At 42.5% G+C, this 26,038-nt stretch overlaps 5 protein-coding genes and 2 long non-coding RNA genes across 9 annotated transcripts; 2 read left to right on the forward strand and 5 right to left on the reverse strand.

The window, feature by feature from the left end:
- Positions 1-672: 672 nt before the first annotated feature.
- LOC107276305 (protein PHYTOCHROME KINASE SUBSTRATE 2) lies at positions 673-2,079 on the forward strand. Its single transcript, XM_015758809.3, has one exon. It carries the CDS (start codon positions 678-680, stop codon positions 1,971-1,973), a length of 1,296 nt encoding a protein of 431 aa, XP_015614295.2. The 5' UTR covers positions 673-677; the 3' UTR covers positions 1,974-2,079.
- Positions 2,080-3,419: 1,340 nt separating this feature from the next.
- On the reverse strand, positions 3,420-3,952 carry LOC136353638 (uncharacterized). Its single transcript, XR_010736985.1, has 3 exons — positions 3,818-3,952; positions 3,651-3,713; positions 3,420-3,557 (listed from the first exon to the last, which is right to left on the reverse strand). It is a non-coding gene; the product is annotated as an uncharacterized lncRNA (long non-coding RNA).
- A 128-nt stretch (positions 3,953-4,080) lies between these two features.
- On the reverse strand, positions 4,081-5,081 carry LOC136353639 (uncharacterized). Its single transcript, XR_010736986.1, has 3 exons — positions 4,941-5,081; positions 4,745-4,833; positions 4,081-4,221 (listed from the first exon to the last, which is right to left on the reverse strand). It is a non-coding gene; the product is annotated as an uncharacterized lncRNA (long non-coding RNA).
- Positions 5,082-5,276: 195 nt separating this feature from the next.
- On the reverse strand, positions 5,277-7,681 carry LOC4348589 (pectinesterase 31). Its single transcript, XM_015758810.3, has 6 exons — positions 7,291-7,681; positions 6,567-6,671; positions 6,376-6,453; positions 6,101-6,288; positions 5,757-5,930; positions 5,277-5,634 (listed from the first exon to the last, which is right to left on the reverse strand). Exons 1-6 carry the CDS (start codon positions 7,591-7,593, stop codon positions 5,472-5,474), a joined length of 1,011 nt encoding a protein of 336 aa, XP_015614296.1. The 5' UTR covers positions 7,594-7,681; the 3' UTR covers positions 5,277-5,471.
- Positions 7,682-9,125: 1,444 nt separating this feature from the next.
- Positions 9,126-11,875, reverse strand: LOC4348590 (uncharacterized). 2 transcript variants are annotated; one of them, XR_010736984.1, is made up of 4 exons: positions 11,627-11,875; positions 11,039-11,112; positions 10,040-10,254; positions 9,126-9,620 (listed from the first exon to the last, which is right to left on the reverse strand). XR_010736984.1 is itself a non-coding variant. In XM_015758815.3 (3 exons), exons 1-3 carry the CDS (start codon positions 11,825-11,827, stop codon positions 10,176-10,178), a joined length of 354 nt encoding a protein of 117 aa, XP_015614301.1. In that variant the 5' UTR covers positions 11,828-11,875; the 3' UTR covers positions 9,964-10,175. The 2 variants fall into 2 exon arrangements, 1 of the variants encoding a protein (XP_015614301.1); XM_015758815.3 differs by lacking the exon at positions 9,126-9,620 and having other exon boundaries at positions 9,964-10,254.
- Positions 11,876-12,413: 538 nt separating this feature from the next.
- LOC4348591 (2-hydroxy-palmitic acid dioxygenase MPO1) lies at positions 12,414-13,476 on the reverse strand. The gene is made up of 3 exons (XM_015758814.3): positions 12,999-13,476; positions 12,822-12,893; positions 12,414-12,724 (listed from the first exon to the last, which is right to left on the reverse strand). Exons 1-3 carry the CDS (start codon positions 13,422-13,424, stop codon positions 12,542-12,544), a joined length of 681 nt encoding a protein of 226 aa, XP_015614300.1. The 5' UTR covers positions 13,425-13,476; the 3' UTR covers positions 12,414-12,541.
- Positions 13,477-18,564: 5,088 nt separating this feature from the next.
- On the forward strand, positions 18,565-23,931 carry LOC9268899 (protein NEN1). 2 transcript variants are annotated; one of them, XM_015758813.3, is made up of 6 exons: positions 18,565-19,092; positions 19,537-19,694; positions 20,675-20,721; positions 21,497-21,560; positions 22,474-22,922; positions 23,297-23,931. In XM_015758813.3, the coding sequence occupies exons 1-6, from the start codon at positions 18,957-18,959 to the stop codon at positions 23,529-23,531; spliced, it is 1,089 nt and encodes a 362-aa protein (XP_015614299.1). In that variant the 5' UTR covers positions 18,565-18,956; the 3' UTR covers positions 23,532-23,931. The 2 variants fall into 2 exon arrangements, with proteins under 2 accessions (XP_015614299.1, XP_015614298.1); XM_015758812.3 differs by having other exon boundaries at positions 18,565-18,919.
- Positions 23,932-26,038: the final 2,107 nt, after the last annotated feature.

Genomic DNA, 26,038 nt, shown 5'->3' on the forward strand with positions numbered 1-26,038 from the left:
GTGTTCCTCAGAAGAAAACAGTATAACCCCCAATAATGATGAACACAAAAACCTTATCATCTCAATGTTGCTCAAATCTAATGGACAAGAAAGTACCAATGTTAGCATGTCACTGTCAGCCTTGCAGCCTCGTTGTTTGCCCTATATGGAATCAACCGCTGTCAAAATTTAAATTTTAAAACTTAATTTTGTAGTTGATTTTAGGATATTTTTTAATATAGTTTCTTTTTCAGTATTGACCTTTAAGATTTAAGTCATTAAGGGTATATTTAAAATTTTTACGTATAAATTTTTTTTCACTAATAAGCCGTTTGGTTTATAATCAGCTCATGGCCAACCAATGGGGCCTTGCAATCAATACAGAACTATTTCAGAGTGAAGTGTTTTAACAACAAATGCATCAGAAATTCGGCAGAAAAATATGGGCCTTGTGGATGTTAAGGCACCAAGAGAGAGTTGCAGCAAGCCACAAAATTTGCAGGAAATGATGCAGAAACACATGGCCCTAAGTGCTCCAGCCATACTCTCTCTGGATCAGTTTCAAAACCTCATTGTCTGCTCCCTGTTGCTGCAGTGACAGTTGCTTCAAAGATACATATCAGCAATTAAATGAACGTTTTTTTTAAATTTGTTGGGTAATCAAATCATTTTTGTACAAAAAAAAATTGGTGAATTTTATGTACCTGTCTTGCTGTGGTGTCTATATAAGATCAAAGTTGGCTATGTGGCAGATACTTGAGAATATCAGTGCACCAATGGAGAGCTCAAGAAATGGTGACGTCACGGTCACCTATGAGCACCAGCTGTTCGGCCGGCGCCGGAACGTCGCCGGCGGCGGCGGCGGCTTCGCCACCTACCTCGACCTCGTCCGGGAGGAAGGCGACGCCGGAAAGATGCCGCCGCGGCGGCCATTGCCGGCGCCACCGCCGCATGGCGTGGCGAGCTGGCGGCGCACGTACGCCGACGGCGAGCTCGACGTCTTCGCCGCTGAGAGGTACTTCAAGGGCGCAATGGACGGCGCCGACGGCTACAACAAGGTGGACCTCGCGTCGCCGGTGATGGCGGCGGCGGCGGCGAGGCCGGCCGTGGCGGTGAGCCGGCCGGCGCCGTGGACGACGCGCGCGTCGGTGGCGAGCGCCGGGTCATCGGGCTCCACCGCCAACAGCCAGGCCGTGCTGCTCCGGGAGCAGCGCCGCCGCGACAAGTGCTGCGCCCATGTCGGCGGCATCCTGCGCTCGTGCTCCGGGAAGCGGTCGGTGCACGTCGGCGGCGCCGCGGTGGCGGCGACGGAGCCGGCCGGCGATCCGGGGGACGAGCTGCCACCGGCGACGGCGAGTAGGATCGAGTGGTACAGAGACCTGAGGCTGGACAAGGCCGGAGATGGCGTCAGCCATGGCGGCGTGGTCGCCGCTGGTCTCCCGCCAAATTTGAATAGTATTGGCGCGGCGAGAGTGGCGGCCATTGGGAGGGAGGAGGGCACGGCGGCGACGTCGGAGTATTCGAGCTCGAGTTTCCGGAGCAACTTCACTCTCCTCGCTCCGGTGAAGGTCACCATACCGGCGTCCGGCGGCGACGACGACGACGACGACGTCGGGAGCGAGTCGAGCTCCGACCTGTTCGAGATCAAGAGCCTGATGATCGACGACTGCCGGGGCTACGAGCCCAGCGAGGCGAGCGTCCAATGGAGCGTGGTCACGGCGAGCGCCGCCGACGTGTCCGTCGCCGCGTCGGGGCGCGGCGGCGGCGGCGGCGGCAAGGGGAGGCCGGCGGCGGCGGTGGCCGTGAGGCAGCAGCAGCACCGGCGGCAGGCAGACCGGCCGGTCGGGCTGCTGGCGGGATGCGTCAGCCACAGGGCCGTCGACGTGTCGGCGGTGGCCGCGGTGTGCCGCCCACCGCCGCCGCCTGGTGCGCCGGCGACGGCGACGCGGCGGCGCAGCGATTTGTCCCGGTTCGCGCACAGTGGTCACCTGTGAGCGACACACGTTGGTCCATGCTACTGTGCTAGTAGACAATTTGTTCCATCTTTTCACCACCAAGCGTCTCTGTAAAAAGAAAAAAATACTTCTACCCTTAAGTAAATTATCCATGAACTTGACAACATAAATAGTTCAACCGTCAAAATTACTTCCTCCGTCTTTGGAAAAAACCATTTATTTTAGACACAGAATGCATGTAGAAAACAACGTGGACCCCACAAGGTTTTTCGAGTGGAGGCTGGTTGCAGTGAGCAGGAGCGGATTCAACATGAGTGCAGGAGGACTAGCCCCCCCCTAAACCCACTAGACCTATGGATACTCGTGAGCCCCCTTCAATTTTTTCACCATAGTTGATAAGATATGAGATGTTAAAAGGTCTCTGAATAATTGGAGGTTAAAAAAAACCACATATTGGTATGTTGAGATGATGTGTTTAATACTGAGATGATGTGTTTATGCCGGTGTACTCGGTATATTGAGTCACCCCAACATTTTGTTCCTGAATCCGCCCCTCCTCCCTGGTAGTGAGAGAACCCTCGACAATAAGAAACGAAGAGCTCTCATTCAGGTGGTTTCATTCAGCTGCCTATGGCACGTTGAGAGTTTTTTTAGAACACATGATTTTTAAAACACAAGAATACGAAAAGTATATATTGAAGTGTGCTATCACCTTAAATTCTATTAATTCAAAAATACATAAGAAAACAGTAGGAATGATAGTTTGAATATATATGTAGCATTGAAATGCGCTACCACCAAATCCTACTAATTCAAAAATACATAAGAGAAGTGTCTCGAAAAAATATTCAAGTGTCTAAACAAAAATGCATAAGAAAACTGCAGGAATGACCGTCTATACAGCGCAAACGCTGAACCAGAAGAAGACATGAAATATTTTTCCTGAGGTTGGACCTCATATTAAAAGCCCCCCTAATTTCCCATGTTTTGAGTCCATTAAAAGAAATTTCATAAGATATTTGGATAGCTATTCATTTGATTCAAAATACCGCATAGAAAAAATTTCTATAGAATTGAATTCCTTCGAAATTCCCCCAAGAACTCTTTGTTCCAAAAAGCGCCCTAAGCAGAATTAAGGGTTTATTTGATTGACTACTACGTTTATCACACCCACACATCGCTTTGTCAGATGTATGGGATGATTTGACAAAAATATTTGCGTGTAACACGTGAATCCAAGTCCCAGTGAGGTGTCATATTTATATCAATTAACCGCTAGGCTAACAAATTGTATCACATCAAAAGTTTTACGTGGCAATCTTGTGGCTGCCAACTAGAATAAGTCTTAAACCCATTTAGCTAAGGTTCATAATTTCAAACCGAAATTTCAGGTCTACTGGGTACTCTGACAGCTTGTGCCTTTAGCTAAAATTTTTGAATTGGTCTTAACTAAGCAACAAATTTGTTTAAATTCAACGATCTTTTGTTCAAAATCCAAAACTTTTGTGTCAAACCACCGAAATGTCACCCCCTGCTCCCGCCAAATATCTCTCCTATTCCGAAATCGTGAACCCCTGCTGCTGGCTGGTCGCAATCAGAATGTTTTGAACCGAGGGGCTTCCCCTAAAGAAAAAGAAAAAACAAATAAAAGGAAACTCCAGGTACATGACACCAACCAAACGAAAGAGTACAAAAAATTCAAGGCAAGACGCTCACAAATTTCAACGGCGACGTTTTGGTCGTTGCCGAGACGTTGCCTTCCATATCCTTTCACCCACACTGCATATCAAAGAGCTTAATAATACCCTCAAGCTCTGGATTAATTGGATCTCCCATTTCAACTCCATATCATATCCACACCAGATGGGGATGGAGATCGATACCAGAGTAGATTGCTTTTTTTTTCGTAAACACACCAGAGTAGATTGCGGATATGGCTGGGATCAACACGCCAACACCATCAGCCATGCCATCCCCTTTTTTTCCAGGGTAAACCTCGAGAAGGACATGGATCCTGTTTGATATTATAAGAAAAATGAGTTGACACCAGCATAGTTAATTAAATGAAAACCGGCAAAACACACACATAGGGTGAAAAAAAAAAACTTGCAGCATCACTAGCACCGAGACCAGGCACAAGTTATCGTTGCCAAGCTTATCACAGTAGGCAAGTTATCTTTGGAGGCTTCGCATACAAGGTCATGTTCCACAGTCAAGGTGTTAGGTGGTTTTTGAGCCATGACATGCCCTAGCTAGGTTTAGGCTCCTGTAGCTTCCTTCTCAGTTCCTGCAAGATTGAAAGGGAAAAGAAGAGAGAGGAGAAGAAAAAGAATGTTAGGTTCTTCTTCTTGATTGATTTCATGCATTTGACATGTGAAATTGTGAATGCATGTCATGGGGTCTGAATCTGATCAGTCATGAGTCGTGAGTCATGTTCTTTTTGGAATTTTGCATGTAAAATTGTGAATGGGTTCTCAGAAAAATGTGAAGTTGTGAATGCATGTCATGATCTGATCAGTTATGACTTGCAAAAGTTGAAGTAGGACTTGACGTTTGGTGAAGCATGAACATCAGGTCCTTGTTCTCTGACAGCTTGCTTTTCATCGAGGTCCAAGAGATTAGCTCATTAGCGAGCGGTTGTCATCTTTTTCCGGGGGGAAAAGATGTGTCCTAAGAAATGATGGCACCTAATTGTGCAGTCACATAAACCACATGAATTATGTCATCAGGCCTTTTTCAGATTTAATTGAGTGTGCAGTTGGAAGTCCTGAGCTTTGAATCTGAAACTGATGGATAAGTAATAAATTTACCCAGTAGAGTGGAAGAAATATAGATGCAAGTGCAACTTTTTAATATGATGTTGCCGTGTTTGGTACTGCTTCTCAAGGTTTAGGCCCATCTGGAGATGCAAAAATTTCATATGAATCTTGCAAATAATGGTACAAATCATATAGAATTCCTCTAGAAATGCCCAAATTCAAAGGGAAAACAAGGGATCTTGTGTACCTCATTGTTGGATCAAACCAGTCCTTCATAGTCTGATCAGAATTGTTCAGTCAAATATTGGTACAATTTTTTCGAACTTGTTCAGTCTGTGTTTGTTCTAGATGAACTGCATTCAAAAGTGATCTGTAGACAGGAAGCAACATGTATCAGTAAAAATTTGGTGGAAAATGGCATTTCTACTATGTACTAAAGCTAGTATTATTCCACATGTCCCATTTCAAAGTACCACAATAAATGTTAAAACCTGACGGACCATGCCATTTCCTCTATGTTAACACATTCCCATAGTATAGAAAGGCCGCATGACTCATAGCAGCATGAACAATATCACGTCAATGAAAGAGCAAATAATTTAATTTCGTATTCCTTTATAGTCCTCAAGGGACAAGGCTCATGGAAAACAACAAATATCTCTCCTCAATACAATTGCGTGGGCACAAGTTGACCAAATGTTACACTTATAATACACCCTCCAAAATTATTTATAAGATAGACTAGGGAGGAGGGATGAACTACAATCCTGGGATTAGACTATGCTGAGACTGGTACTTTTATTGCCATCATCTGGATGAGCCAAGGCCTATCAAGGTCTGGATCAATGAAAGAGTGAGAAAGGAAATTCTCCACTTCAACATCAAGCAATTGTCTACACCAAGCCACTCGGTTTGATGGGCGGAAACCTGGCCCTGAGCACCTGCGTAAAAAAAAAAGGGTTAATGCCTTCTAGTAGCTCATGAATGATCGATAAGCACAAGTCCACAGATAATATGGAAGTTTAGTAAGAGAAGAATCTCTGAATACTGATGGTTCCAATACCTGTACTCAAAGAAGCAAGCAGTTCGTTCATTCTCAGATCTGTCCCAATTATGCCACCCAGCAGGCTTAATACAACGATCCATAAAAGTGTGCGCAAAGACAACCCTTCCAAACGGTCCCCAAGGCCGACCCAGGAACATATATCCAGCTTCTCCATTTCCAGTAATAATACACCTGCATGTGTTCATCCGTCCAAGCATCACATCAAGCAAAAGCAAGAAAGGCACATTGAAAATGATCAAGCTTACATGTCAATCTTATTACACAAGCAATGAGAAACTCAAATTTCAGCCATGAACAGCATGGCCTAACGGACTAAGTAAACATACAATGAAACAACTCACCTCAAGAACACATAACCAGTAGTTTCTGATGAGGATTTCCGGCTGTGAGCAGTAATGTAACCCGCTGATTTGCAATGAATATGGCAATGTTCCAACAGGGCAATAGAGTTGCCGAAGATGAAGTCACAGTTACCTTCGATGTAACAGTCCCTTAAGTATTGTTTTCCATAATGTAAATATAATGTGTCCTGAATGTTTTATTCGACAACCTCATAAATTAACAAAAGCTTCGCTGAATGAAACGATTTAATGAAGAGGTGAATAAATGAGCGTACTTGCCAACCAAGGAACCTGCAATTGTAGAAGGCACACCTATCTGCTGTTACTCGGAGAGCAACTGCCTGCCCAGACCCCTACACCACAACAGGCACATCAGCTTTCTGCACCCACTCATCACACATGCATCTCTCTATGCAAGAAGAACAAGTTTGGTCAAAAGAAAAAAGAACAAGGCAAAGACAAGCACCTGAGGAGCTGAGTTCTCAAATGTGATATTCTCTGCGATGAAATCCTCCCCCTCCACAATAATTGTTCCGCATCCAAACGTTCCTGTCCCAATAACCCTGGACGACTTTACAAGAGAAAAGGACAGAATGATTAAATTAAAAAGATAAGCATAACTATTCAAAGTACACAGCACTTAACATCTGCAGTCAAAATTAGGGGGCAGTTACGGACTCGTCTACTAAAACGTCAAATGTTTTTCTAACAAGCTCAAATGTAAAGTTCCTTTCATTGCTTTTGGAGAAGAAGTCTTGTAAACCTCAGTTGGAAGTTCTCTGCACCTACCCCTTCCTCATAAACACATAATAAACTACAGAGGTACAATAATTTAACATACAATTTGCTCAAACCACCTATCCATTCATATTAACATACTCCAAATGGATCGATATGGGGGTGTCATCCGAAACCAGTGTGCTCAGTACACAGGGATATACATAAATAAAACGCACACCAGACATTTCTTAATGCGTCAGTGCCTCACCATCCTAGCTATAGCCAATGACGGGATGAACGAATCAAACAAACAAACCATTCTAAAAGCTCTCCAAATAATTTACGCAACGCATGCTACATACACCAACAATTTCTCGGGACCTGTCAATAATCGGGAAGAGAATCACTAAAATTGTTCAAGGCCATCTCCGAGTTTGGCATTTCATCGAGCAGGAGGCGAGCGTACTAACCTGGGAGTGCTTGATGCGGGTGGCGGTGTTGTCCCAGGTGATGACGGTGGCCTCGGGCGAGCCGGCCTCGCCGGAGAGGGTGACGAGGTTCTTGGCCTTGGCGACGTAGACGGGCTCCCTGTACGTCCCCGGCGCGAGGCGGATCACCGTCCGCACCCTGTTCCCCACCGGCACCGCGTCCACCGCCGCCTGCACCGTCGCGAACACCGCCTCCCCCTCCTCCCCCCGCTCCGCCTCCGCGCGCGCCCCTCCTCGCCCCGGCGGCGCCACGCGGAGAACTCGCCGCGGCTGCTGCTGCGCCATGGCGAGATCGGCGGCGCGGCTTTGTTTGGTTTGGGTTGGCGGTGGCGGTTTCACACTAGCGCGTGGACTGCCTGGGTTGGTTTGGTTTGGGTTTGGAAATTGGAATTTATTATTTATAGGCGTCAAACTCAGGGGGTGTTTAGATTTGTGGCGTAAAATTTTGGCGTACCACATTGGTTATTATATTTATATAGTATGTCATATGAAGTGTTCGGACACTAATAAAAAAACTAATTATATAATTTGTTAGTAAACCGCGAGATGGATTTATTAAGTCTAATTAATCCATTGTTAAATCATGAAACAATTAGACTTAAAAGATTCGTCTCATAAATTAGTCGCAATCTGTATAATTAGTTACTTTTTAGTCTATATTTAAATACTTCATGTGGGATGAAAAATTTTAGTGCGGGAAATAAACAGGCCATGAAGGCGGAGACGGTGCGAATGCGGCAACGCTGACGGTTCAAAAGCGGTGACCCCCCGCCCGCTGGTTATATGTGGGGCCCCGCGATGTCAGTGGCTGCGTTCGCTGACAGGCTGGATTTGAATTTGACTGGACTGTGGTGATGTTGATCCCGCGTTTGGTCTCGTTTTGTCATCTTTTCTTTGTTTTTTGTTTTGGATTTCCTTTCGAAGATTCCCCGTGCCAACTACTGATAGGCTATTTTATTCTTGATTACCGCAGGACCGTCAATGATAAGTGCAATCACTAAGGCTAATCACTCGAGTACCACGTATGATCGGAGAATGATCGACAGGTGATGTTTAATTAAAGGAATTTCATGGAAGTTAAGGCAACTATCATGCGTTTTAAAGTACCTCTTCTTTTTTTTAGGGAAAGTTTTAAAGTACCTCTAATATTGGTAAGTTAGTTTTCACATATACTAGGGTTACCTTGCAGACCGGGGCGGATCTAGGAACAAAAAAAAATTTGGGGGGGGCCTCAATTACACAGTTTCTTCAACCTCCAGCCATTTAGGGACCTTTAGTTTATCATTTATGGTGAGAAAATTAAAGGGGGTGCTTTAGGGGGTATCCATAGGTCTTGTGGGTGTAGAGGGGACTCGAGTCCCCCTGCACCCACGTTGGATCCGCCCCTGCTTGCAGAAATCTAATGGTTTATTTGACCCTACAGCAGATAATGAAAGAATACCTCTTTTTGTTGGTAGATTTGCAATAATGACACCACAAACATTAACCTTTGCTATTATTTAGAACAGTAGGGAAACGTGCCATTCATGGTTGCTATTTCGTAGACGCAGACAGGTCCATTTGTCATCCACTCGGAGTGTCAAAACAGCGAAGCCCCAATATTTGCAGTCCTAATATTGCAATTTTCTCCTTTCTTTTTGTGGTAGAATTAAGAGAAAACGTTAAGCCTCCTTAATATATCGTGCATCGACCCATATAATAGAAGATGGGCTACACGACCCATATGACTAATCTAGCGGTTGGAGATGTAATCTAGCGGTTTCTTCAATTTCAATTTCTCATGCTGTACCGCGAAAGGGGACGACTACGCTTCAACATTTTTACAGCTATTTAATTTGCCGCGGCTACTCCAGAAAGGAAAAGTCCATGTATACTAACTTTTTCATACTAAATTCTTACTAATACTGACATATCATGCTATGAGTGTATCTAAATTTTTTATAACTTCTATCTACCTACATGAAATCTTAATATGAAATAGTTAAGATGATTATTAGTACAAATTTACTTTGAAAAATTTAGAGCATGTAGCAGTGCTCCTCGAGAAATTCTGCCGTGCCCTAGCCGGACAGTTGGACTGCACTGCATACATACCTTGCTTTCAATTCACGCATCACGCTGCCTTTTCCCCCATTTTCTTCATCGCCGTAGATTCCTGGATAGCTTTAAGCATCATCACCATCTTCATCGCCGCCGGCCAACCAGTCACCGCTGTCCACTGTCCGGCTGATCCGGACCGTTCATTCAGAAAAACGACGATGGGGATGGCTCAAGCTCTGATACTAGTGCCAACGTTTCTCTTTAATTGGCAGCTGGACAGAAAATATTCTTGTTTATCACCAGGACAAAGCAGCAAGGCTGGTATCGATCCAGGAGTAAGACAGCTAGGACTAGATCATTAGAGTCCTACTCTTGACCTTAAATCTCTATTGAAATATTAGAAGAAAAGAAAGACAACCATATGAAAATAAAATTAATTGAGCCCTAGGCACAAGAAATTTATGGCTCCGCCGCTGCTGGTATCATTATCACAAGTTCACTGCTCTTGATCGGTGAATCTCTAGAATCAAACAAACACGGCCACATTCACCAGACAAACAATAAGGAGGTACTAGCAATATGCATATTTTTTTTTCTTTTTTGTCAACCATGATATCAGCTAAGACTTCCAGCGCTTATTATTACCCAATGACAAAAGCAGTCAAAAGTTAAACACTGATTCAGGACTCACATAGATGAAGAAATGGCTTTGATTTCAGGAGACAGGTAGTGGAGTCTTGACTGATTTTACTGGAATGGGGTCCTGGTGTTTTTCCCCCTCTCTGCATCCGCTATGAACTCTCGACTTCAGAGTCTTGAAGGCTATATTACGAGCTCTCAGATCCAGGGTTCCCTCTTTCGCCGCTGCAACAGTAGAAGTGTGGCAGCTTCACCCGACCGCAGCACCTGCAGAGCATAACACGCCACAGATAGTTAGCCAAGCCTGCCTCAGGACAATACCAGGTGTCAAGTTGAAAAAGTGGGGAGAAAAAACAGTTCGCTATCTGGCGCGCACACACTGTATGATGCAAATGCTAGACATGTAGTTTGGTGATGCTGTTCCCAAGATGCGCCTTGTCAATGACAGAATGAAACATTTCTACTTACATGTTGTTAAAGCTAAAGAGTAATGCACCAAAATAACAAATCGAAACCGAATAGGAATAGGCTGTCTCCATATCATGTTCCGTGGTAACATACAAAAAGACCAACTTCATATAAAACAATGAATCGGCGGTAATAAGAGTTTCCTGCAGTTGACTGAGTAATCTCAGTAGGATAATGCTTCACTTGTTTGTGAAATCGGACTTATGATTATAGATGTATCAAGGGATATGCTGCATTAATTACATTCCATAGATCATATTTGCATATGAATGATAACTAGAAAACTAAAAAATGAGTACATTGAGAAAACAAAAAAGAAGAGCCAACATATATATATACATGAGCAGATGGTCAAAAAACATCCCGTTATCTCAAAAAGATGGTCAAAGAGCATAGGATGCCATGAATCGCAAGTGAAAAGCAGTAGAACAAACCAAGAAAAAATCTACAGATTATTAACTTTGTATGTTTTCCAACTACGTGATTTTTGCAATGGTACCATACATATTAGCCCTTCGGAATATGCAATGAAACAACAAAAGTAAGAGCAAAGGTTAAAGAAATGCAATGCAAAAAGACTTACTTGCAGCGGACAATTACAGGAACAGGCTTCAGGGCTTTTGGCCCATTCCTCAGGCCCTTCTTATACTTTGAAACCTGTAAGGCATCAGATTAAGTGCAGCATATCCATCAGTAAAGGCTAGTGGCCACCGAGAAAGACTAAGAATACTGCTTGCAGAATGCGTTCACGGCTCAATCAACAGATTAAAATGGACACAAATTTTTGGCCAAAACAGCACGAATAGGTTCGCACAATCCGCGTTAGATACCTTTCTGCAAACAGATTGCCCCAGCGAGATTTGAGGACAAGAAACCAAAACGCATGCTCAAAGTGAATGAGCTAGTACAACTTAAAGCTTAGGATGTTCTCCATGTCCCTACTGTCTCCCTCTGTCACTCCAAACAATCGGAGGGCATAATGTAACTATCAAAAAAGAAAAATAGACAGGACTTCGGTCCTTAGAAGGCACAAGCAATTCGTCAAACACCTGGTGCGCGCACGCCATACTACTGCAGATTAAACGAACACCAATGGCGATGTAAAAAAACCACAGTCCAACAGAAAAAATAAAGATCACACCATTGAAATGGGAGGGCAGAGGTAATTAACCTTCTTCTTGGGAACAGCCATGAGCTCCATGGCGACGGCGGCGTGGGAAGGGAGCGCGAGCGCGGGGGCCTCGGACACCACCGCAGCAGCGGGTGGAGGAGGGGTCGGGACGAGTGCGGTCACGAGTCCGCATGGAATGCGCGGGACTGTCCCCGCCGCTCGCCGGAGCCAGCCCGAGGAGGCCGCCGCCGCCGCCGCCATGGATGCGGGGTTCTCACAGATTCACAAGACAAGAGAAGGGCGCGATTCGAGGTCTTGGGCAGCTGGGCTCAGTATTATTGATCGGACGGCCAGGATGAGCTGGGGGACTAGACCGACAGGATGGTCATTTTACTACGCGGTTCAAGTTAACAAACAGCTTGATGAACCCGTGTTAAAAAAAAAGGAACAAAAACAGCTTGATGAATAGGTTCCAAAATTTTGAAATTTTTTTGATAAAATTTGTCCGAGTTTCTTCATTTTCCGCAGAAACCGGCAAGACAGTTATGGAGTAGTATTCAGAGCGAGCCGTGTGGGCTGTGTTGGTTGTTGAAAGATGGTGTACTCCCAGTCTCCCACTCCTACCGTCAAAAAAAAATAAATAAAACAATCTAGACAAAGATTTAGCTTCACCTAGTATAATAAGTTTGTACAAATTATTTAGATTTGTTGTTTTAGGTAGTGTAAAATTTCTATCTTTTTTCGACATAGGAAGTAGATACTAATGCACTGTTTAGTGCATGATTGCCGAATTATTAGGTCACTGAATGTTTTTGCTAGCTAGTTGTACATAAAAACTGACTCAAGATGAAAATTAAACTCATTTATTTTCTTAGTATTATTATTATACTACTACTATACATGAACAAGCTATTACAAGTTCATAACATCCCGAGCTCTGCCTCTCCTGTCTGTCACACTCTCCCTCGAAAACACCTACGAATCCTTCTCGGCGCTCTCCTCCTGCGTCGCCTTGCTCACGTTCTCCTTCTCCTCCTCCTCCTTCTTCTCCGGCGCCGGCGCCGGTGCCGGCGGCCCGTTGTGCATCGCCGCCACCCTCGCCTGGACGCGCTTGTAGAACCCCGGCGTCGGCTCGTACCCGAACAACCTATGCAGCACCTGCAAAAACACGGAGCAACCGCACTCGCATTAAATCGAACACTTGGCGGTCGCCATCGCCGCACGGCGACCAACTCGAACGAACACGGCCAATTACCTCGATGAAGACGAACAGCGGCGCCGTCACCACCGCCTGCACCGGGCCATCCACCAGCGCCGGCCGCCGCTTCTGCAATCACCTCACCATAAGATCGGCACAATGCAACAAAAACACGCAAAGATGGGCGGCGCGCCGTCGCGGCGGCGGCGGCGAGGCGAGGCGACGAGAGGTTACCTCGAAGAAGGCGTGGGAGAAGAACTGGGCGGACCAGAGCACGGCCTGCGCGGTGAGCAGCGGCCTCCACGCGTCGCGGAACGTCCAGAGCCCCGCGGCGTCGGCGAGGAGCGTCCCGGCGGCCCACCCGGCGACGCAGAGCGCCGCGGCGGCGGCGCCCGCGCGGCGGTCCATGAGCGCGTAGTACGCGCCCAGCGCGACGGCGACGGGGAAGCCGAGCTGCACGGGGAGGTACTGGCGGCAGAGCGGGCAGTAGAATCGGAGCAGCGGCAGCGGCGGCGCGTACCGGAGCGGGAGCATCGCGGTGAGGAGGATGGGCCACACGCACACGGCGTGGACGAGCACGTTCGCCGGGTTGGAGTGGTACGCCGCGTAGAACGCGTACCGCCGCTCCAGGTGTTCGAGACCACGCCGCAGCCGCGCCATGGATGATCAAGAAAACAAGAATCCCTCTCCTCTCTGCTTCTTGGATCGAGACGAGGAAGAAGAGGCGGGGGGGCGTCGCTGCTCTTATGGCGCGGTGGTGCTCGATCTGCTGGTTTTGGAGGAGGGTCGCGGCGAATCCAGCGGCGGCCGCGGCGTGTGGTTTCGAGCTGGCGTGCGCGGGCGGCGTTGACACGGCACGGCATGGCGCGGCGGCGGCGCACACCGGCATGGGGGAGAGCGCGGTTCAGCTGCGCGGGGGCAAGTGGTTTTCTTCTCATCCTCCTTTTTCTCTCCGAGATTTTGAGCCATTGGATCTGAATCGGACGATCGGGAGGCCCAAATTCTGCGCCCCGATTTTTTCTTTTTTTTTGCACCCCGACTTCGGGTAGGGCATATTGACAAATGAGGCCCAAGTTAATCTAGGCCATTGGGCTACTTTTAGCCCACTCGTTGGTCAGCACATTACCATATGCCAACTTTTTGAAACCAAAAACGTTCAATTTGACTCCCTCAACTAACGCCTAATCTGATTAGTATACCACAACCGCAAAATCGGCTATTTTAACCCATCCAATTAATAAAACCAGTGCAAATTAAAATGGCTCCATCGCTATTATTGACAATGGTTTTTGCTGATGTGTTATCTAAGTGTGGCATTGACCAGGTCTTCATTGATGTGGCATCTACGTGGCATTATAATTAACAAAATATATAAAATATAAAAAATATATGGGACCCATAGGTTAGAAACTGATTATTCCTTTTCCTTCTCTCTCCCTCTATTTCATCATCTCTCTTTATCTTCCGGTGGTTAAGGTGGAGACTGGTGGGACTAGGGGTGGCACCTAGCAGAAGAGGAGTTGGAGACGGCGGCGACCTCATCAGTGGGAGAGGCGGTGACCAAGAACGGTAGGAAGTAACCAGGCAAAGGCACAAGTTCACGCTTATCGCTATGTTGAGGAAGTAGCTAGGAGGAGGTGATCCGGCTTCGAGTTCCACTTTCAGCAGGCCGTGCTCTATAGCGGTGGTGTACTTCGGCTCCCACAACATGGAGGTCACTGACAATGCTAGCCCTGTTGCTAGAGATCCAGTCCGGCGAAGGGCCACCTGCCTCCGCCCCCTCTCCCTTCTCCCTAATGGCAGCTTGTTGATAGCCTACACATGCAATGGTACCACCCTTAGTTTCCTAGTGGAGGCAAGGTTTGTGGCAGCGGAGACGAGGTAGGCGGTGGCAGAGTTGGATCCCATTGTCATTCTCGTGGCGGCAGACGACATGAACGACGACATGCTTGGGCCGGTGGTCTTCAAGTCAGGGCGTCTAACCTAGTAGACCGCATCGCTGTCCGAGGATGCCAACATCCAAATTTCGCTGCTCTCAAAGGCAACATATATAGGCGAATGTGGCAACTAGAGCTGTCAACGAGCCGAGCTTGAGCAAGCCTGCCTGTATAGGCTCAACCTCGACACAAGCTCAAGCCAAGCCTAATCCGCCTTTGAGTTTTTAAGCAGGCTCGACTCAAACTCGGTGAGGTTTGCGAGTTCGACCGAGTATATGATAATGTATATTTTGAGGATAATTTTTTATGTAGAACAATAATTTTAAGATAACAATATTAAATAAAAGGTTAGGAGAACATACGACTAATACCAAAATACACTAATTTTTTACATAAATCTATACTAATTTATCCTTAACCTACTCACTTGTTACATAAGACATAAAAATTAAACATACATCTGACTCGTGAGAAGCTCAATCTTGGCTCAACAAAGCTCACGAGCTTGGGGTTGGGCTTAGGCTCGGCTCATTAAGAGCTTGAGTTGAGCTCATATCAAATTTGAGACAAACCAAGGTCGAGCAGCTCACAAGCCTCAAGCTTTTTTGACAGGCCTAGTGGGCAACCACTAGATCTCGCGCTCTCATTAGCCTTGTCAAGCTCGGCACCATCACCCTTACCAGTTGAGCAAGTTGTCGTAAAGACGCCACCACGACAATGATGACAAGCAACCACCACTGTCTTAGACTCCAGAGTCTGCGCTCCTCTCTTTCTCTACCTATTCTCTCCTCTCTCTCTACCTCAAGCTCGGCTCACCGCTTGCTAGGAGGAAGATGGCAGCTAGAGAGGAAGAAAGCAAAGATACCTATTGATATATGGGTTCCATTATATTTTCACTTTTTTTAATCTTTTTCTTCCAGTGCCACGTAAGCACCACGTAGTTGGTTTGACCAAGGTCAACATGTCACATCAATGAAAACCACAAGTCAACGCGCCATACCATCGAGGAAGTCATTTTACACCAGTTTTATTGATTGAATGGGTCGAATACCTGATTTTTAGATATGTATGGGCATATAAATCAGATTCAACCTACAGCTAAGGGGGTCAAATTGGACTCTTTCCACGTGAAACGTAGGGCAGCAACCAGTTCCCTTCACCACCTGAATCCTCCTTACCAGAACTGAGTAAAAGTATATTTTTTTGGCACGGTATTTTCTGTAAAGATTTTTGCTTTTTTAATATGTCGGGTATAAAGATGCATTGTTAAAAAAAATTAATTACTTCTAGTACTCCCTCCGTCCTAGATTAGAGGGTGTTTATTTTTTGGGCTTAGCTGGTGCCATTGAGAAACGTTTGTTTCTAAGGTTCTATGGATAGTTTCATTCCGCTACCATTTTCGTTTTGAATGTTCTACTATTTCGATTCTATTCCCAATAAAACAATATGGTTGTGGAAATAGTTTGAGCATTTTTCTGACCATTTTCATCCATAATTTGAAGCTAGCTGTAGAGTTGTGTACTGGACGCCAATCGTAAAATTTCTATATATTCGATGGATATTTTTTTTAGATAATGGAATTTCTATCTGTTTGATGAGTCTCGCGATGCAAGCCCCTCTCTAGCTATATATGCTGCTATGGTACAACAATCGGATGATTAATTGATGAATGGATGACATGGATGGTTGAAGATATGGCTGGAAAGCAACAAAGGTAGGCATATGCCACCCCTTTTCATCTGCTCCCACTGTCCTTAAAAAAAACTCAAGTTTAAATCTAGATAAAGTGTATGTCTAAATTTAAACCTAGATTAGATAGAATTAAATTTAAAAATATATTATTGATTTGGTTTTTTCTCAGAAATATTTGTGATGTGCATTTTTTAGCGAAAATATACCGTCGATCTCACACAACCGTTGCGCGAAAATGATGCGAGCGTGACGATGCACGCAGTGTCGCGTGGTGAGAGCACAACACCGCGTGGCGTGGTATCGTGTGATGAAGCCGCGAGACCGAACGGTCTCGCATAAGGAATCAGCGAGACTGAACGTCTTGTCCAGTGGAGCTGCTTAAATTAGTCATTAATTACCCTAATTAATGATTAATTAATTAATAATTAGTGATTAATTAATCCCTAATTAACAATATTCAATCGGCAGAGGCAGTCGCTATCGCTCACTGATTGAGCGAGACTGGTCGGTCTCGTGGTTTGGCCGCGCGAGACCGCGTGGTCTGACACCGCCTCCGCGTACGTCTTCGATTTCATCGTTCGGTATCACTGTTTTGTAGTGCGAGACCGCGCGTTCTTGTGTTATCATCATACGACACCCTAGGGTCTCGCGCTTGTTCGCGACGTCACTCCTACGTCACTTTCGCGGAATGATTGTGCGAGATTGACGGTATATTTCTGCTAACAAATTTACATTCCGAATATTTGTGAGAAACAAACGAATTAACAATATATTTTCAAATTTAATTCGATTAGATATGCTCATATTCAAACTTAGGATTGAGTTATTTTTAGTACGGAAGAGTATTTATCAAGCAAGACAAATACAATACTCCTGCTTTTATAGTATTCAAGGACGAAGAAAACCACCTCCAAGGACTTTAGCTTTACAATGTGCGAAACCACGCTAGCAGCGTACTAACGTTATATTACCAAACTTTTCGAAAAGTGAACTTTGAGTGAGTGGGAAGAAGCAGACAATGCAAACAACCTAGGCACAGCATCACTGCATGCAGCTTCTATCACAAGTCACAACACAACACTGGACTCTCAGAACCCAACAGCTAATTCCTCCAATTGATTATATAACACACACTGATGTGAGCTGAGAGGATTGAACTTGAACATTAAGCTCAACTAAAAAATATATACACGGTATGCAAGAATGGACAAAGTTGCATTGTCACTAGATATGGAGTCGATCTTGAGCTGCTGTCAAAGGTCCTGTTTGATTATTACCGAAGATTTTGATTTGAAAACTAGTAGTAAATATTTTTTAAAAATAAACTCCACAAATAGATCTGAACAATGCAGTAGAGTTTTTTTTTTCCTTGAGAACACGTGGTTTTTAAAAAGCATAGAGCAAATAATTTGTTTGAATAATCCGATAAATAAAATTGGCCTTTTTTTTGTCTGATTGTTTATTTTTTTATTGTTTATCCTACTCTATTCAATGAAATTGGTGCTCCTCGATTCGGTAAAACAAAATCCGATAAATAAAATGATGGTTCATATGCATATGTATCCTCTTTGTTTATTTGTTGCCACTGGCCGCCGTCCTTTCGGAGCCGGATAAGGCGATGCCTATGCAAGTTGCCCACGTCCTCCATGGAAACTAAAGTTGCAGAAGATAATCTTGTTGGCAAGATCATCTTTTCCTCTGACGAAAAGCAAGCAATATAATGTGTGTGCATCTACTTTGTGTTGCTGACTAACGAACTTGCTTTTCGTCATAGTGAAAGGGGGCAGCATACTAATACTAATCCTAGCTATATTGGAAATCAGGATTTTGAAAACACAAGAATAAGAAAAAAAAAATCACTAGAAATAAGATGGCCTATGCTATAAAATATATCCTACAGAATTTTGAAAGCACAGACATATTTGTATATATATGTGGACTGTGGTGTCTTTGATTGATTTTGCTAGAGGTAAACTTCAATCAGAATTTTAAAAGTTTGACCAAAATATATCATAAGCATCAAATATTTATAATAAGCATGGAGATACTCTGTTGTTCATGACTTGACGTCACCAGCTTTCCTTACCCCGTAAGCAAATTGCCAACCCCCACAAAGCCCCATCCCCTCTCCTCCCCTCCCTATTTATATGTGCACCACGATCCATCATATCGCTTGAGCTAGCCACAACACACAAATGTTGGCGAAGACGATGGCATATATGTCCATGGAGGAGGGTGAGGGGAGTAGTAGGGCGATGGTCGAGGAGGAGCCAGAGATCGCCTTCTTTGACGTGGAGACCTCCATGCCATGGGGTCCTAGGGAGAGGCGCACGCTACTCGAGTTCGGGTCCATCTTCCTCTGCCCGCGGCTGGTTGAGGTCGCGGAGCCCTTCGTCACGCTCGTGCGCCCCTCCGACCTTGGGGTGGTCACGGAGGCGCTCGAACGTAAGGGCATCACGCGTGGCGCCCTCGAAGACGCCCCGCCCTTCTGTGACGTCGCTGATAACATCCACAACGTCCTGCACGGTGAGGGGAGGGGGTTCTTGTCGTTGTATTTCTTGACATGTCTCCTTCCTTGACTTTCAGGAATGAGGAATCCATTTTCTTTCCCTTTCCATTTTCTTTTCTCTCAAGGAAATATGTAGTTTACTACTGCAGCAATATACTAGCAAGCACGTTCCAAGCATGTACATTGTTGGGTGAGTTTGAATAAAAGCTTTTATTATCTAAAATTCGATACATGCACATGGTTCAATGCCAACTAAATAAAAAAAAAATGTTTCTTTCCAACTCCAACTTACTATGCTGCATGACTCAACGGTTATCTCAATTCTAATACATCAACAGTCACTACTTTAACTCCGTTTTCAATTTCAATCAGAGCCACTTTTTACAATACAAGCACAATATCATCCATGCCAACAAACCAGAGAAGAAGAATAAGATTTAATTAGCACTTGAGTGGCATGATAGTTACATGTCAAACCTAGCTTCAATTCATCAACGCTAGACGAATGTACAATATCCATTTTAGTGTTCTATAATGGTCATTTTTTTACCACTGTAAAGATTTATTTTTTTAATAAAACTACTTTATTTTAGCCCTTTTCGTAGTGCTCTCTAACGTTGTTAATTCTGGACAGGGCGAATCTGGGCTGGTCACAACATCATTTCGTTTGACTCAGAGATAATAAGGGAAGCATTCGCTGAAATTGGACGGTCGCCTCCGGAACCAAAGGGGATGATCGACACCTTACCTCTGCTTACCCAGACGTTTGGGAGGAGAGCAGGGAACATGAAGGTGACCTTGTTGTTTGCATAAAATCACTTACAATTTCAAACTAAGAATGCTTTAGGTTCAGTTTGACATTGCGGCATATGGATCCTGATCATAAACTCGTTTGCTGCAACAACTTTTAGACATTTTGGTGTTTGCTAAACTGATTTTCTTATAATCTTGTCAATATTATTATGGTATGAAAATACGAAACAATTGGAAGAGACGTGAAAGTTGGATAATATATATAATCATAATTCAATCTATAAACCAAACGACCAAAATTATATGTTCAAATTTTTAGAGCAATTTTAAAAATGAGCACAGCTTAACACCAACACAACAACCACAAACCGAGTCTTAGTTATAGATGTACCATAAAAGATAGGAAAAACTACAAAAACCATCCCATAAATCACTTGAAGTTTGATAAGTTATTTTGTCACAAATATCCACTCCATGCTCTGTTTTGTTGTAAAAATCACCCTAGTGCGCACATGCTTAATTAAATCACCCTAGAGCTACCACATGATGTTAAGCTACCCGAGTCAATTTTATTCAAGTGCTTGCATTAGATTTATCCTTCATGTTTCATTGAACTTTCTTTATATAGCAAAACACAGTGTAACAACATCTAAGCTCTCATCAGCATTTCTATTTGTGGAATCTTCAAAAATTATTTTATCAAAACTATATTCTACGTGTATCTAAGTTTGGTAAAGATTACATTGACGGCTCATAATTTATTAAAACATGTTGATTCGGTTAGACATACGTTCACTGGGGAGGTTTTTCAATAAAATTGAGTAGCTGGGTAGGTATTTGTAATAAAATAACTTATATGGTGAAATATCAAACTTCAAGTAACTTATGAGGTGGTTTTTATAAATTTCCCTAAAGAAAACCAAGATTTGCATGCTAAAGAATCCAGACCTTCGTTGAATGTTCTCATGGATATACATGATCCTTCTTGTCATTTGAATGAATATGGCTGATTTCTGCAGATGGCAAATTTGGCAGATTACTTTAATCTAGGGCCGCAAATTCACAGGTATATTATATAGAGTGTAAAATCCAAAATTTATATTCATTGCATCTGAATTCCAAATGCGTCCTTTCTCAACTTTGGATTTTTCTTATCCTTTCCTATTTGAATTGAAAACACATATACCCAAGGCATCATGTTGGTAACTTAGCTTGACATTTATTAAGTGATTATTTCATTACTGGTTACCTAGCCCGCTGAGCAGTTTCTATTAATATTACCTTCAATCATAAATATTTGATATTTATGACAATATTTGGTCAAAATTTTAAAATTCTAACAAGAATCTTTCTAAAGAGGTGTGGTGGAAACAATCACTGTTTTTTGAATATATATATCGCCCATCAACATTTACTCCTGCTACCAAACATAATACGAATCAAAAGTAATGATTAACTTCCTCATGATCCCACTTCAGTACATATCATGTTCAAATTGTTTTGTTTAGTTTCATTGGCACATACGCACTTCTCCAAGTACTCAGTATTTATTGTCAATTAGAGAAGTAGATTAGGAATCGTTATTTCACCTTCTTTTATTCAGTTTTAAGTATATATCCTAAAATTAATAGAGTAAATGATCTTCCACTAATTTGCTTTGCAATTTAAGCCATGTTCTTTTCATCAGATTATTCATTGGATCATTGAAACAAATTATTTTCTACATTCTTCAAAAGATGTGCTTTCCTAATAAAGTTTCTCCTGCTACATTGTTTAGACCCTTGTTTTTAAGCTATTCGTTAAGTTTAATCTATGACAATAATCTGCTCAATAATTTGCAGGAGTCTGTATGATGTCAGGATGAATCTTGATGTTCTCAAGTGTTGTTCTACAGTGCTGTTCCTGGTGTGTTTGGATTACCTACCTCCTGTTTTTCTGTTCCTATTAACTTCATATGATCTGGAAAACAACATTGTTCAAGCAATGCTTCTTTGACTGAAAGTCTGAAACAACTACTTGTTTCTATCATTTTTTTTCCACGCATTGGGCATCTGATGCAGCAGAGTGAGAACTAGTGATTGCATAGCATGATATGTCAACAATCCAACTTCGAATTGTGGGGTAATTCATAGAAATCTATTATCGAAATTAAGAATATTTAAATTTCTGTAATTCGTAGTAGCAACTTTGAATTGCCTAGAAATGCTACTGTGTAGAGAGATGGAGGAGAGCCAATCAATCATCATTTGGTTATGATATATTGTTTGTAGAATTCATTAATGTGTCTCACTGTCTGATAGTAGGTGTGTAAACGGGACGTGTATTACCCGCTATCCTGACTGACCCGAGGCTTATGAGACTAGTACTGGAGAGTGAAATGAATACTTGCCATTATCCATCAGAATTTGAACCTAGGAGAAAAATAGGATAGGGTATGTGATGAGTTGTAGCCGTACTATTAAACATACACCAAAATCTATTATGACTCCACTTATGAACATGATAAAAGATATAAATAGTCCTTATTTATGAACTCGCAAATGAATCGCTAGATCCATCCCCATTCAACAGTTGAAAGGCCCAACTAATCAGGTTCTCTAATTGTCCCTAGGCTTAATATCTTAGTACTAGAGATAAAAATCTGTTCTTGGATCCAATTCCGAGGGAAAAAACCGGGATAAGTAAATCAATGCTTGGTTTTGACTCTGAAGAAAATACAAGATAGGTCAAAAAAGAGTGCTATCCGATCATATCTGACCTGATTATACTCCTATTTGATAGTATAATTTATTGGCTAAACCATGAAATTCTTTTGCAGGAGGATAATTTTCCAAAACTGCTAAGCGGTGGGTTGAGGCATTTTCCAGAACTGCTAAGCGGCGGTTTCCTCAACCCAAATGATATTTCACTTGAGTTCATCCAAGTTTCTATTTCTTTTTCCTCTTGTTTGGGCAAAAGAAGTCTAAATTCCGGCCTCCGCACCAATCCTCTTCCATACGAATTTGAACGGAGCTTATGTATCAAGCACAACGATGATCCGCTACAACTTCATTGCATAGGTTTGAGGGTCCATTATGAAGTTTCTCTGAATCAAAACAGTGAAGGTCGACCAAAGTTGAGCATAGTGGTTGACATCCCTGAGAATCTCAGACAAGTTCTAGAATTTTGTGATGAAATAGCTAAGACAACATTCCGGGAGTTTGGGAGCACTTCTGAATGGCGGCAAGTGATTAAGGAATACGGGAATCGTCCTTGTGTACGCCTAAAGTGAGTTACATTACTCTCTGATTCTTTTAAAATGTCAAAATAAGTGCCAAGTGTTCATGCTTGTGTGATTTTTAACAACAACAACAACAACAACAACAACGATACTCCCTCCATTTCGTATTATAAGTCATTTGACTTTTTCCCTAGTCAATCTTCTTTAGTTTTAATCAAATTTATAGAAAAATATAGTAGTATTTTTTTAACATAAAACAAACATATTATCAAACTATATTCAATGCTAGATTTAATAATACTAATTTCATATATTAGATATATATTATTAAATTTTACTATAAATTTAGTCAAACTTAACTAATCCAAACGAATTATAATATAAACCGAGGGAGTAACAACAACCACCTTCCCTTTTGCAGCATCCCCATTATAGGCAGCGGCGACGATGCGACCTATGCGATAGAGATATACCTGAAAGAGGCTAGCGGCAACATCCGGAAGAAAGATTTCAGCAAGGCAGATGTCGCAGAGCTGGAATTTATGTTTTTTCGAGGGGACATGGTCGACGCGTTCTTCTCTGTGGAACTGTACAACTACAAAAATAATGCTGGTATTCGGCTGGTCGCCAAGAAGCTGGTTGTACACTGCAGGTAGCATGCATCACCAGGCTAAACAACAGATATATAATCCCAAGTGCTGTAAACTAATTAATACTCCATTCGTTTCACAATGTAAGTCATTTTAGTATTTCCCACATTCATATTGATGCTAATGAATCTAGATAGATATATATGTCTATATTCATTAGCATCAATATGAATGTGAGAAATGCTAGAATGATTTACATCGTGAAACGGAGGGAGTAGTTTTTTTTAAACAGCCCTATAAAAGAGTGCGAAGTTTCATATTTTTTAATTCGTAGTTGCACTTATAATTTGGTGGTGTTAATCAGGTGTAATGTAAACAATTTGAATATGTGTAGATTAGAAGTGGCCAGCAACATGATCATCTCTGATCGTGTGCTGTAATAAACGAGCAACGTTAATTACCTCTATGCTTTGATGCGTCTGTACTCTGTAGTAAGAATATCTCGTGCTCTTTCCTTGGCCATTTAGTATGGACAATCCATTATTTGTTTCATCATGTTTTACATCGATCTCCTACAGCTTCCATTAATTTCAATGTCTTACTAGTTCGAATTAAAACGTTTCAATGCATATGGTGATAAATTTGTTGGTGTTGATCTCTACTAATTGATCGAGAGTTGCATGCGCGAGGAAGCGGTCCATATCGTGTGCACGCTCCCTCACAAACCACACTATGATCGCCTGATCGGAGGCGCTTCTAACTCCGTTGGAACATATGCTCCCTCAAGACATGTGGCTATTTTGGTATGAAAGTACCTACATTTGTTTCGTCGTGTATTTATCTCTTGGAATATAAGTGAATTGTCTATATTTTTTTTCACTAGCTTAAGCTTTTGAATGATTGTACACGCGTGCATACGAGCATTTGCGTTTGTATTGTATTCCGGAAAAAAAAAGTATCCGAGCCAGAGGTTTTGAGTTAAAATGCTGGCTGTCACATAATTAAAAAAAAAACTACAGGCCATCGCTATTTCATATTTGAGACCTGAGGGAGAGCCTCCATATGAGGAGTTTTTGAGCAATTTGTAGCAATCATGGCATGCTATATGCAACCTTAAGCTAGAGGACAATTATAAGAATCGAGCTATGATCAGAGGCGCTTCCAGTTCCTCAAGAATACCCCCCATAGTCCATGACTATATTGTTGTCTGATGATGACTCTAGAGGACTCTCTTCCTTACTATCTTCCCTCTCCCAATTCCCAAACCCAACATCAGCGTAGAGTCCCGTCCTTCCTTATGAGCTGGCATGTTTGGACTTTTTTTTTTATAGAAGGGTATTTTTTACCCAGTTTATATCCAATAGGATATATGCAGCTATTTAAATTGAGAACTTAGCCTTTCAAACAACTCAATTTGAAATTCGCTCATAAGGATATTTGAACTCAGGATCTTGAGATGCTACCTAGGTCACTACAACCACTAGGCTGCATGCCCACTTTAGAGTAGTGTAAAAGTGGAGCTTAATTGTCTTTGGAATTCCAAGGATTCCGTTGAAGCCTTCGCACAATCAAAGTAGTTTAGCAAACAGACAGGAAAAGTAGTGTGTGTGTGGGGGCGGGGGAGGGGGTTGTTGTTGTTGTTAAGGTTTTATGGATTGATGCCACCAGTAAGCTAGTACTGTGTGACAATATTTCGAAGTGTTGTTCAAAATATATCTTAGCATGGTGAAAATTTTAATTTGTTTAGCGCGTTATATATGTATCATACATTTTTAGTGGATCTCAAACTGAAACTAGTAGTTGGTCTTCTGGGGACTATGAAACCATATGCATGACTTCATCTTTAGAAACCAGCACCGTTATTGCACCATATATCGAAGTAATGTCTGGATAGCAAGATTATTGGTGCCTTTGAAATGGCTGTTGCATTTGAAACGGCAGTTCAACTCGGTTAATTTGCGAATGATTAGTTAAGTATTAACTATTCTAAAGTTGGAATATCGATTTGTTTGATTTTGTAAAAATAACTTTAATACATATTTTTTTTCACAAAATGCACCGTTTAATAGTTTAGGAAACACGCTTACGGGAAACGATAAAAAATAGCTCAATCAATTTGCTTAATCAAAATAAACCTAAATACTAGTCTCTCCGTCCTACAAAGACTCCATTTTTAGGATTCTGTGTGTAACATTTGATTGTCCGTTTTATCTGAAAAAAATATAAAAAAAATTAAAAAGGTAAGTTACGCATAAAATACTATTTATGTTTTATTATCTAATAACAATAAAAATACTAACCAAACAAAATTCTTAAATAAGATGAAGTGTAAAAAAATTGAAAAATAAAATCTTTATGAGACGGATGGAGTAGAATACATAGGCTGAGTTCTTTTCCCAACTCACCTCATTTGTTTTCTGCGCGCACGTTTTTCAAACTGTTAAACGATGCGTTTTTTAGTAAAAATTTTCTATACGAAAGTTTCTTCAAAAATCATATTAATCTATTTTTTTAAAAGATCAGGTAATACTTAATTAATTACGTGTTAATGAACCGATCCGTTTTGCATGCGC

Source organism: Oryza sativa, chromosome 10 (genome assembly GCF_034140825.1).
Source record: "Oryza sativa Japonica Group chromosome 10, ASM3414082v1".
NCBI lineage: Eukaryota > Viridiplantae > Streptophyta > Magnoliopsida > Poales > Poaceae > Oryza > Oryza sativa.

Coding starts and splice junctions, on each gene's coding strand:
- LOC107276305 (XM_015758809.3), top strand. CDS start 678: ATGTACCTGTCTTGCTGTGGTGTCTATATAAGATCAAAGTTGGCTATG.
- LOC4348589 (XM_015758810.3), bottom strand. CDS start 7,593: ATGGCGCAGCAGCAGCCGCGGCGAGTTCTCCGCGTGGCGCCGCCGGGG. Junction 6,454..6,566: donor TTGAGAACTCAGCTCCTCAG/GTGCTTGTCTTT, acceptor GTTGTGGTGTAG/GGGTCTGGGCAGGCAGTTGC. Junction 5,931..6,100: donor ACTGGTTATGTGTTCTTGAG/GTGAGTTGTTTC, acceptor GAACACATGCAG/GTGTATTATTACTGGAAATG.
- LOC4348590 (XM_015758815.3), bottom strand. CDS start 11,827: ATGGCGGCGGCGGCGGCGGCCTCCTCGGGCTGGCTCCGGCGAGCGGCG. Junction 11,113..11,626: donor TGGCTGTTCCCAAGAAGAAG/GTTAATTACCTC, acceptor GATGCCTTACAG/GTTTCAAAGTATAAGAAGGG. Junction 10,255..11,038: donor CCTGTAATTGTCCGCTGCAA/GTAAGTCTTTTT, acceptor TATGCTCTGCAG/GTGCTGCGGTCGGGTGAAGC.
- LOC4348591 (XM_015758814.3), bottom strand. CDS start 13,424: ATGGCGCGGCTGCGGCGTGGTCTCGAACACCTGGAGCGGCGGTACGCG. Junction 12,894..12,998: donor TCTCCCACGCCTTCTTCGAG/GTAACCTCTCGT, acceptor AGGTGATTGCAG/AAGCGGCGGCCGGCGCTGGT. Junction 12,725..12,821: donor CGCTGTTCGTCTTCATCGAG/GTAATTGGCCGT, acceptor GTGTTTTTGCAG/GTGCTGCATAGGTTGTTCGG.
- LOC9268899 (XM_015758812.3), top strand. CDS start 18,589: ATGTTGGCGAAGACGATGGCATATATGTCCATGGAGGAGGGTGAGGGG. Junction 20,722..21,496: donor CTAGGGCCGCAAATTCACAG/GTATATTATATA, acceptor AATAATTTGCAG/GAGTCTGTATGATGTCAGGA. Junction 21,561..22,473: donor GTTCTACAGTGCTGTTCCTG/GTGTGTTTGGAT, acceptor ATTCTTTTGCAG/GAGGATAATTTTCCAAAACT.